General features: G+C 57.9%; 1 protein-coding gene and 1 long non-coding RNA gene across 3 annotated transcripts; one reads left to right on the forward strand and one right to left on the reverse strand.

Annotated features, from left to right (window-relative positions):
- Positions 1-968: 968 nt before the first annotated feature.
- LOC131497316 (uncharacterized) lies at positions 969-2353 on the reverse strand. The gene is made up of 2 exons (XR_009254891.1): positions 2143-2353; positions 969-1138 (listed from the first exon to the last, which is right to left on the reverse strand). It is a non-coding gene; the product is annotated as an uncharacterized LOC131497316 (long non-coding RNA).
- A 148-nt stretch (positions 2354-2501) lies between these two features.
- On the forward strand, positions 2502-9581 carry C1QL1 (complement C1q like 1). Of its 2 annotated transcripts, XR_009254890.1 has the most exons (3): positions 2502-3410; positions 4632-8565; positions 8898-9010. XR_009254890.1 is itself a non-coding variant. In XM_058703515.1 (2 exons), exons 1-2 carry the CDS (start codon positions 2814-2816, stop codon positions 9075-9077), a joined length of 777 nt encoding a protein of 258 aa, XP_058559498.1. In that variant the 5' UTR covers positions 2511-2813; the 3' UTR covers positions 9078-9581. The 2 variants fall into 2 exon arrangements, 1 of the variants encoding a protein (XP_058559498.1); XM_058703515.1 differs by lacking the exon at positions 4632-8565 and having other exon boundaries at positions 2511-3410; positions 8898-9581.
- The last annotated feature ends 1522 nt before the right edge of the window (positions 9582-11103 follow it).

Raw genomic sequence — 11103 nt, forward strand, 5'->3', positions numbered from 1 at the left:
CAGGCCCTCACGTCCGGGCGGAAACGGGGCGCCCGACTCCGCGGTGGGGGTTCGTGTCCCTCGGGGACCTGGGCGGGGCCGAGGCGGGGCCCGGCGAGCCGGCGGGAGGCGGGAGGCGGGAGCCGGTGGCCCAGGCTCACAGGCCAAGATGGCTGTTAATTAAAGTGCTGGCACCAGCTCCTTTCTGCAAAGTTTGAAGCCGTTATTTTCCACTCCAGCGAAGCGGGGAGAATCCGGCTGGGCTGACAGAGACGCCACACCGCGCCAGGGAGCGGGCGGTCTTTCGGGGGGCGGGCGGCCAGGCCGCCTCGCCGCGCTGAGCGCGCCCCTCGGACGCGGGGAAAGCGCGGGAGGCGGGTGCTCCCGCCTGGTCCCCGACCTGGGTCGCCCGCCGCACTTTCCCCGCGGGTCCTGGGAGGGCTGAGGGGGTGGGGGTGGGGGCGGCGGCAGACGAGCCCCGGCTGGACAGCAGGGGAGAGACCCGTGTGCGTGCGAACCTGGGGGAGGGGGGTTGTGCAAATCACACGCTAAAGACGGCGCACTTGTCCCTCGGGTTACCAACTCTGTCGCTCTGCGAGAAGTCATACTAGGGGAGATCAAGGTGGGGGTGGGGGGAGGAGGCTGACTGACAGCTGAGGACTGTCTTCCTGAGCCTGGGAGGTCTAGCTGCACAGCCCAGCGTCCCCCTCCTGCCAGACTTACCACCTTCCTCTTTTTGGACAGTGAACAGTACCTAAAGACCCAATCCCTCCGGGGTTGGAAGAGCCTGGAGTCGGGCTGCGGGTTTGAATCCCGATTCCACGACTTATTAGTTGTGTGACTTTGGGCAAATCTCTTAACTTGTCAGAGCCTCAGTTCTCCATCTGTAAAATGAGGATAATGATGGGTTTTACCTCTAGGGATTGGTGTGAAGATTGAGTGTGATCATGTATGTAAAGCATTCAATACAGGGCCCTGCACGCAGTAAGCCCAGGACAAATGCTATTTATTGAGGGGTTTTTTTTGCTCCTTCTTTGGTGGTGGGGGCCACTCAACCTCACGCTGCCATCAGTGCTTGGAAGGTCCTCTTTCATAGTTCCTCATTTCATATTCTCATGTCCCTTTCCTCCTCCCAGGGGTGGCGGTAATCAGTCTCAACCTAGGGTAGAGAAAGTCAGAGAATCATGTGGACCGTTTTGACAGGTCAGCAGGGGGAGAGTGTGAGGTGGCAGGGGGCCTCTCAGGAGAAAAGAAAGAGGCTGGAGGGTCATCCTTCAGCAGAAGCCAGAGGCCTCCCAATGGCAGAGCCCTCCCTGGTGGGCTGGATAAAGGAGGGTGAAGGAGGAGCAGTGGAGCAGCACGAGCGAGGCCTCAAATAATGTGACAAATATTTTGATGGAAGCAGACACATTTCCGTTTATGCAACCTAAACACTTTACTGCACTTGAGGAAGAGGATTGCCTCATGCAACCTGACGGGGAGAAGATTTAGGGGGCTGCTGAGGAAGCTAGGGTGGAGGAGGAGCTAAGGGGCTGGAGGAGACCTATCCCCCCTCTTGGAGGCTTGAAAAGGGAGCTACCACTCAGGGATTGTTTGCATTGGTCAGAATGTAGAAATGAGGTGGGGTGCCCACTTTCTTATTTAGGGCTCCCACTTCTCCCTTGTCTGAAAGCAGGGATAAGAGGTGTCATCAGAGGAAAATGGAGGACCCTACACAACCCCCGGGAAAAAGAAGCCTTGTCTGGCCTGGAGCTCGGTGAGGAAGGGGCAGAGGCAAGGAGGTATGGGTAGAATATCCTGCCCATCCTGGAGGAAGATGGGTCCAGGGAACAGCCAGCTGGGCGCCAGAAAAGAGGAGGGCCAGCTGCTGTCAGTGCTCGCAGATCTCGCACCCTGACAGGCACACCATCCTCAGATCTCCTGGATGGGTGGTCTGCGAGGCCTGAGTGCAGAATGCCCCCCCCCCCCCCCCCGTCCCCATCTTCCTTTTGCCTTCCTCTCTTCTTCCCTCTCATCCTCTTCCTGGTCCTTTTTCTGCTCCCCGCTTCATACTCCCCTCAATTGTTCTCTATCCCCGTGGACTGGGGAACCCGCGACCCAGCCTCCACACCCTGCGTGCGGTGGCCCCTGGAGCCTCCCTTCCCGGTTTTTTTCGAAACAAACCCTCGAGGCCTCTCCTCTCTGTCTCCCTCGGCGCTCTCTAGCTCTCCCTGTAGCCCTCTCGTCCACTCGGCTTTCGGCCTCTACTCCCCCTTTTCTTGTAGGAGACTCTGCTGTTTCTCAGACTCTAGTATCCTCCCCATTTCCGAATCTCAGCCTCTAGCTCGCGGAGTCTCCGGGTTCCTCTCTGGGCTCTGGCCTTCATCTCCGCGGCCCCGCCCTCGGCCCCGCCCCCCCTGGGTGGGCGGAGCCCTTCCGCCAGCGGCCCAATTAGGTGCCGACCCCGCCCGCAGCCCCACCCCTCGCGGGCGCGGAGCCGCGCGGAGCTGGTGGGGCGGGGCGGGGCGGGGCGGAGGGGGCGGTGGCCCGAGCGCGAGGAGGCGGGAGGAGCCGGGCAGGACGCGGCTGCCGCCGCTCTCAGTCCGGCCGCGCAGCGGGAGGGAGGCGCGAGGCAGGAGCCGGCGGCTGGGCTCGGCAGCGCATCCAGCGCAGCGCGGCGCTCCGGGCCCGGCCCCATGCCCGCAGCCCCGCCGGACCGCCCTTGAGCGCGGGCGTCCTGCCCGCGCCCCCCGCCCGCCGGCACCATTGCCCCGACGGCGCGGCCGGGCGGCCCGGCGCTCCCCAGGCTCCGCGCCGGCCGGAAAACGCTGCTGGCGGCCGCCGCGGGCGTGGTGATGCTGCTGGTGCTGGTGGTGCTCATCCCCGTGCTGGTGAGCTCGGGCGGCCCGGACGGCCACTATGAGATGCTGGGCACCTGCCGCATGGTATGCGACCCCTACCCAGCGCGGGGCCCCGGCGCCGGCGCGCGGCCCGACGGCGGCGACGCCCTGAGCGAGCAGAGCGGCGCGCCCCCGCCTTCCACGCTGGTGCAGGGCCCCCAGGGGAAGCCGGGCCGCACAGGCAAGCCGGGCCCCCCCGGACCCCCTGGGGATCCAGGTCCTCCGGGTCCTGTGGGGCCACCCGGGGAGAAGGGTGAGCCGGGCAAGACCGGCCCTCCCGGGCTGCCGGGTGCAGGGGGCAGCGGCGCAATCAGCACGGCCACCTACACCACGGTGCCACGCGTGGCCTTCTACGCCGGCCTCAAGAACCCTCACGAGGGTTACGAGGTGCTCAAGTTCGACGACGTGGTCACTAACCTAGGCAACAACTACGACGCGACCAGCGGCAAGTTTACGTGCAACATTCCCGGCACCTACTTTTTCACCTACCACGTCCTCATGCGAGGCGGCGACGGCACCAGTATGTGGGCGGACCTCTGCAAGAACGGCCAGGTGGGCCCGGCGGGGGCATGGGGCTGGCCTGGGGGCAGGGCACCCAGGGAGCCCGGGGCATAGGGTACCAGCGAGCACAGGTAGAGACCCTACAGCGGCCCCGCTTAGGCATCACATGCGGGGATGGTGGGCCTGTTGGCACTAACTCTTCGGTTCCTGGGCACTGGCTGCAAGGCAGACGCCGCTGGGCACCTGCGCGCGGCTTGGAAATGCGGGAGATAAATGCAAATAATCACAGCGCAGGGCTCCCAGGCACGCGGACTGGTCCTTGGGGGCTTGGCCCTTGGGAAGCGATATCTGAGAGCTGGAATTCTGGTTGATACCAGCGGGCAATTAGGGGAGGGCAATGATGGGCTCTAGGGAAGGCAGCCTCGGCGCCCGCGGGCGTCCAGGCGCACCGCTAGGCGCGCAAGCCAAGGAGAGCTGTAGGAGATGTTTTGGGCGCAGAGGCAAAGGGAGCCAGGGGCGCGAAGCCTTAGCTGCAATCCATCCTCCGCCCTTGAGAAGGGACCACTGCGCCGATCTGACGCCCTTTGCAAAACGCGGGGCTGCCCGGCCGCTTCCCACCGTGTCAGAGCTACAGGCGCAGGAAAGCAACCTCTGGGGGGAAAAGTTTTTCCTCCTGAGGGAGGCAAAGAGGTGCAAACTCCCCCTCCCTTGATCTTGCAGCTGCAGCTCCTGCCTCCAGGAGTGTCAGGGGATCCTCTGCGTTCACTTTCCCCATCCCAAAGACCGAAGCTAGCAGGCAGCTAGGTGGGCTCCTTGGTACTGTGAGGGTAGTACATGGTGCTCTTCCTGCAACTGCTGCCCCAGAACCAGCCTCGACCTAATCCTGCCCTAGGGGGACAGTTTTGCCCAGCTCACTCTCCTTTTGTTACTCCCTCCCTTTCCAGGGCTCCCAGACCACGATGGCCTAGGGCCACTGGGGGGGGGGGGGGGCGGTGAGGCGGAGCATTCCTGTGGAAGGAGACCAGCATGGGTCAGAACTAAAGCTAGGATGGTGGGAGTTGGGAAGAAATTTCCTGCGACTGGGACCCCGGACCCTGTTGGAATCCTTCCCACTGCAGGTAGACCCTGGCTTGGGGGTGGGGGAAAGGACAGGCCTGGGAGTCAGCACAAAGACTACCAGGCACTTGTAAGTCTGCCCCCTCTTCTTTCTCTCCTGCTTGCCTCTTTCTCCTACTCTGTCTCTTGTCCCCGTCTGTCTCCTGTGTCTACCAGTCCTATCTGTCTCTCCTGAGTCTCTGGCCTCTCTCCCCCCAGGCTTAACACCCCTCTTTATTCCTTGAGTGTTTCTCTCTCACTTGGTCTCTATGAGGCTTCCCGTGTCTCTCCTCTTTGTCCTTGGTTCCTGACCAAATGGGAGGCCTCAGTATCCAGTGAGAGCTCACTCTGCAGACAGCCCCACGATTTCCCTTATTAATCACCAATAAAGGATGCAGCAATGTCACCTTCATCAATAGAATTTCTTCCTTTCCCAAAGAAAGTTTGGGCTGGCACCGAGCTGAGGTCTAAGGGGACTGGGGGCCCATTTTGTCTGGATAGGAAGCTGGTCACCAGAGCACCAGTGGGCCCTAGGCCTTGTACCACCTCAGGAGGTTCCAGTGGGGCTCCAGAGATGAGGCACGAGGAGACCCCAAAGGTGACGTCTGCTTGGGCAGGATCACTTGCTTCAGTCACTGGGAGGTGAAACCATCTCAAAGCCTCTTCCCCCTTCAGTAGGGGCAAGGCACTGGCACAACCTAACGAAGAGGTACTCACTGGAGGTGGGACCACAGGCTAGTAGAAAATAGGAGGTGGCTTTAACTAGGGGGTTCACAGATCCAGCATTTTAACAGTTACTCAGACCATGCCCCCCCCCCCACTAAAAACTGGGGCCTATACCCCTCTCCCGTACGTTCTTTGTGACTTGTCCTTCCAGATTGCTCAAAAGACTTGTTAAGTCTCACTAGTCATCCCACGTACTCACTTCGAGCCCCGACTAAGAGGCAGGTTTGGAGCTAGGTAGCAGGGGTTTGATCCACTTGCCCTACAGGACCTCATGGTCTGTGCAGGAGAGATAATAGTAACCACCCAATAACACACCCCAGCGATTGGTGTGTTAGAGGGGGATCGGGGGCCCAGCTGGCAACTCCCATCCCTAAATGTGTTAGCTGGAGGGAATGATTCACTGGTGCCTGCCCCCACTCAGACCAACCTGGTCAGGGGAGAGGATGGCAAAACTGGGCTGGTCCCCAAGGTGAGGAGACATGGCTAGGGAGGAAATAAAAAGGTCAAGTGCAGGGAAAGGCTGGCTCAGAGGTAGAAGAGGACATTCAAGTGAGCAGAGACAAAATGATGGCTCTGGGCAATGGACGGGAACAGAACAGAGGGGCTTCTGCCTCCCATGGCTGCAAGACCTGGGGCACTGCTGGGCTCTGTGCTTTTCTTTTCTGGCTTCCTGCCTGAAGAAATGCTTCCAGAATTTCCTCAGGAAGGCAGGACTGAAATTGGTCCTTGGCCTTTCCCTTCGCAAGATAGGGAGGGGAGAGGTCACTGAAGCGCTGAGTCCTCCGCTCTGTCCTTGCCTGAGGCCCACCAGCCCCTCTCCCCAAGGGGAGCCTTGAGTCACCACTGTGTAGCCTGAGGACACCAAGGCCTGGTCTTTAGGACATGGGGATCTGAGGAGCCCGAGGAAGGGGCTGTAAGTTAGGAGTGGGTGCCCTGAGTGAGGTAAGCTCCCTGCAGCTGCCTCAAAGATCCACAGTTCGGATGTCAGGGAAGACATGAAATTAATACACTGGGCCAGGAGACAGGGGGCTGTGTGGGGATGGACCAGGGTCTATGGCCAAGGTGCCACTTGTCCAGGGCAGGGACTTTGGGGAGGTGAATATCACAAAAGGGGAAGGGCTTGGACAACAGAACCTGAGTGAGGTGAGAGATGGGGTAGTAGATAAATTGAGGACTCCACTGGATAAATAAAGGCCTCACTGGAGCTCAGCCTGATGCCTGACAGTGGGAGAGGGGCTCCCCACTGTCCTTTTCTAGCTAGCCCTGAATGCTTCTCACAGCACAGAGCACAGTGCCTAACTCAGCAGGGACCCAGGAAATATGTGAAAGCACAAGTGTCCCCTGTGGGCCAGGCTGGTTGCCTGTGGGAGCCACTCCTGTATATCCAACACCCCAGCACTGATCCGGGGGCAGGAGCTTGTTTCTTGGGTTCTCCCCACTCCTCCCTCCAGGGCCCTGGTCAGACCACTGCCTCAGTTTCCCTTCCCCTGGCAGCCCTTGAGGAGGTGGTTCTACAGCGCCCCCTCGTGACAAGTACCAGACTTGCTTTCCTCCTTCCATGGCAGCCTCAATTCCCCAAATTTCCCCATGGCCTCCAGGAGAAGCTGGATGCCTCAACTGTTTCCTGTCTCAGGCAGAGAATCAGGACCCCTGGGTTCCATTCCTGGATCCCCCCACTATCTAAGGATGGAAGGGCATCAATTTTTCCTGCCTCCATGGATAATTAGGATAATCACAGCAACAATCATGGTGATGAATAAATAATAAACATAAGCATAACAGTTCTGATGCCTGTCACATCACCAGGAGATTCCTGATGACAGATGACTGTGTTCTAATGGATTTGGCTATTAAGAAGCACACTGTTTTAATGAGTTAAGGCTCAATTAATCTGGGTAATAAAAATAATTGTTATTAGTAGTAATTTATTAGCAAAGATAATGAAATGCATACGTAATAATAAATACTATGAGGATTAGGGCCCAGGGAACAATATAGAAGTTGGCTGCTTTCTTTGAGCGCTTTCCTAGTAACACAAAGCCCCATCAAGATTAAAAATTTTTCCCCCACCATCTGAAGGCTTTTATAAAGGTGGCAGTGGTGAGGCGGGATCTTCTCATCCTTTTTCTGAACAGAGAAATTGAGCTTTTTGAAAGACAGCATCTTCCCCTCATTTGCTTTTCCCCACCTTTAGCTGAACTGTGAGTTTTCCCAGCTAAGTGTCCCCAAACGGTTCTTGCCCCTGGTCGGGGGAAGAAGAGATTGAGGGGAGAGAAGGGGCTGGAAGGATCTGGGCTTTAAATGGCAGCCAGCATGCAAATACGTTGGGTGCCCCTGTTGTAGCATTGCTGCTGACTCAGCAGCTTCGGCACAGCTGACCTGCAGTTCTGTCTCCTGCCCAGGAAGGAGAATGGACCCTTCCCCTGATTTGGCTTGGTCCAGCCCAGACTGTTAGCCTTTGGGAGAGCTGCCTTCAGGGAAGGGGCTGGTTGGAGAGGGGCTGTTGAAAAGCCTGACTGAGAGAACCCCACTCAATGCAGCCTCCCCTCAACACAAGCCTGCACCTTGGAGATGTCCCCTGTCTTCCCTTTCTCCACCCAGGCTATCCTGGAAAGGCCCCAGATCCTATGGCTCAGGCCCTGTGTTGCCTCAGTTGGAGAGGAATGCCTGGAGGGAATTTGTTCACCATCACTCACCCTCAGTATCTAATGATTATAGTCGGAGCCCCCAGAAGTGACCAGCAGACTTCACACACAAATGTTGGTGCCCTCTTGCTTCATTGAACTGCCTGTCCCTCCCCTCACCCATCAAAACAAGGACTGGAAGGGATAGCAGATCAGACTGAGGATCACACAAAGATGGAAAGCCTGGATTCCCTCCCTCCACCCACTTCCTTTCTACCACTCTGTGGTGAGACAGGAGGAGCCCAAGGTCCTCTGTGGGTGGGATAATAGTCACAGGTATAGCTATAGCTCTTTGGAGGCCAGGATGCAGGCTCAATCTGAGCCTTGGGAGGGGAAATAATTACCAGACCTTCCATCTCACTGCTCCAGTATGAAAGACCCCAGAACGAACTACAGACAAGGAGTTGAAATATTGGGTTCTGGTACTAGGGTGGTTGCTTAGTAGCCACCTGGCATTAGTCTAGCCACCTGACCTATGGGGCCAAGGTGTCCATCCCTGTGTCCATCCGCTGACATAAGAACAGGTGGGTGTGGCTGAAAGGTAAGGCATTATTGTTACAATTAAAGCAGAGAGGAAGGGATAAGGAGAGAAGGGATGGCCCTCCATCCCCTGGTGTTCCAGAGAATTCCTCTCTGCAAGGAGGGAGTTCCAGTCTGGGCCATCCCTGAAGGCGTTGTTGACGTCCTCTGCAGGCCAGACGGTAAGACCTAGAGGAGTTAAGGAGGCCAACTCCACCTTGATTCCTAATTCAGACCCAGATTACACCTGCCCTAGAAATCCAGGGCTCCTCTATAACCCATTCCCAAAACATACACTTATGATTGGAAGGGGTGGGGGATGACGCGAGAGAAGCAGGCAGAGTTGAAGGCAGGTTTTTAGGGCCTCCAGATCCTACCCACGTGGCTGCCTTACCTCTGACAGTCCCCCTCCCTCCCCGACCCTACTTCTCTCCCTCCTCCCCCCTACCCTCTCACACACACCATCCCTACTCTCCCCACCCCCTTATTCCCACCCCCACCCCCACCCCCGCAGGTGCGCGCCAGCGCCATAGCCCAGGACGCAGACCAGAACTATGACTACGCCAGCAACAGCGTGATCCTGCACCTGGACGCGGGGGATGAGGTCTTCATCAAACTCGACGGAGGCAAAGCGCACGGCGGCAACAGCAACAAATACAGCACATTTTCCGGCTTCATCATCTACTCCGACTGAGCTCTCCGCGTCCCCCTCCGTCCCCTACCCAGCTCCCCCCTCCCCCGGGGCCCCCCTCCCAGCGGGCTGAGGGCGACCCAACCCCTCGCTGCCCCAGCCCTGGCTGCCGGCCCTCCCTGGCTATGACGCCCCCGGCCCGCCCTCATCACCACCCGGGCCGCCGGCTAGGCTCTCCTTGCCCGTTCGCCCTCGCCGCAGAGCCGGGTCCAGAGCGCACCGTCGCGGTTCCCGGGAGGCGCTGTCGACCGCCCCCGCCCTGGCCCGCGCTGTATATTTGTACAATAGGACTGTTTATTACCCACCCAGCTCGTCAGCCCGCCCCAGACTGGGGACAGGTCTCGGCGGGGTCCCTTCTTGTGCTCGGATGCGCTGCCCTCCCGCTCCGGGGTAGCGCCTCCTGGGAGAGGGGTGGGTTGGGGCTGGATAGCGTCCCAGCACCTGCTAAAGCCCCAGCCCGGCTGCGCCCCGTCTGACCAAAGCTCTAATAAAAACACTTCCATCCCACTGGCTTTGGGTCTGTGCCCTAGAGAGGAGCTGCAGGAGGGGACCATGAACCCTGCCTTCTTCCAGAAAGGGAAGAGGTCTGCTGGAAGCTTCCCATGGATCTGGGGGCAGCCAGGTCCCAGAATCACAGCTGCTCTGGGAGGAGGTGGGCCAAGGGGCCCAATGCTCACCACAGCCCAAGCGTGCCTGGGCAGCAGAAACAGGAAGCAGCCCAGTTACATCATCCTCTTCCATGGTGGAAAAGTTTCATTTGTTTGACCTGGAAAGTGGCATCAGCAAGGTTTAAACTGGGACACCTGGGCTCTCAGTCTGGTACCACTGTGTGTGATCTTGGGCAAGTGACTCCTCTTTCAGTTCTGGGTTAGTGACAGCAATCACAGGAACACACTTTGCACTAAAAACTGGTTGACCTTGGCCCACGCACTTCACCTCGGGGCCTCAGTTTCCTCACCTATAAAATGTAGGTGACAAGACTTACCTCATAAACATAGCTTTTCTTATTTATACATCGCTGAAAGTTTGCACAACACTTCCAGGTATGGCACCTCCCTCAAGCCTCCAAGGAGCCCAGAGAGGTTGGGTGACTAGATTTTGTTCTTCTTCCAGGGAGGTTAAATATCTTGATGAAGGTGACGTGGTCGCTAAGTTCTGTGATTGCACTTGAATCCAAGAAGCCCTGCTCCTTGGAGACAACACGTGGAGTCTCCTGGCTCTGTCTGCCTCCCTTACCTCCTGTGACCATGTGACCATGACAGTCGTAGTTAGGGCATTCCTAAATAACTATAGCTAATATTTAGAGAGCCCCCACTCTGTGTCAGACCACCACGTAAGAACCTTATAAATACTATCTCCTAGATCTGTGTGGGGAGGGGGTAGACTGGCAGGAAACGCTCACATGCCCTTTGACCTGCGTGCTGTCCTTTTATCCATCTCAGATGAGGAAACTGAGGTTCAAAGAGGTTCAGTAACTTGCCAGGGTCACAGAGCTAGGAAAAGGCAAATGCCAGGATTGGAACCAAGGACTACGCTCTCAGCTGGTGCACCATATTTCATAAAGATCTGGTGTCTCCAAAGCAGAACTGAGGAAGAATGGCTCTGAGGCAGCTCCGTCCTCGCTGTGCCCAGCCTTTCCACTCCCACCCCTGCCCTGCAGAGGCTTCATGTACTTACAAGCATCTGCACTGGGCAGCAGCCATGAGGCAAGCCTCTTGGAGAACCCCGAGGCTCTACATTGAGGAAAAGTCCCATCTGGCCTCCCCACCCCCAGCTGGCTCAGCTGGAGAGACAGGAAGGAGGGGTGGCCTCCGTCCCAGTCAAGCCCCATGTATGGACCCTTGTCATGGCTGGCAGCCTTGAATGACTTTCTTTATCCTCCCTTCTCTCCCCTACTTCCCCCTACTGCCAGCTGTGGCCATTTAATAAAATTAGCTTAATGCTTGTTCCTTCCCTGTGGGGTCTGGAGATTGAAATCCGCGGGTCCCCACAAACCCAATAAAACCCCTGGCAGGTCTGGCTGGAATGA

The sequence above is a fragment of the Neofelis nebulosa genome, chromosome 16, assembly GCF_028018385.1.
Source record: "Neofelis nebulosa isolate mNeoNeb1 chromosome 16, mNeoNeb1.pri, whole genome shotgun sequence".
Taxonomy (NCBI): Eukaryota; Metazoa; Chordata; class Mammalia; order Carnivora; family Felidae; genus Neofelis; species Neofelis nebulosa.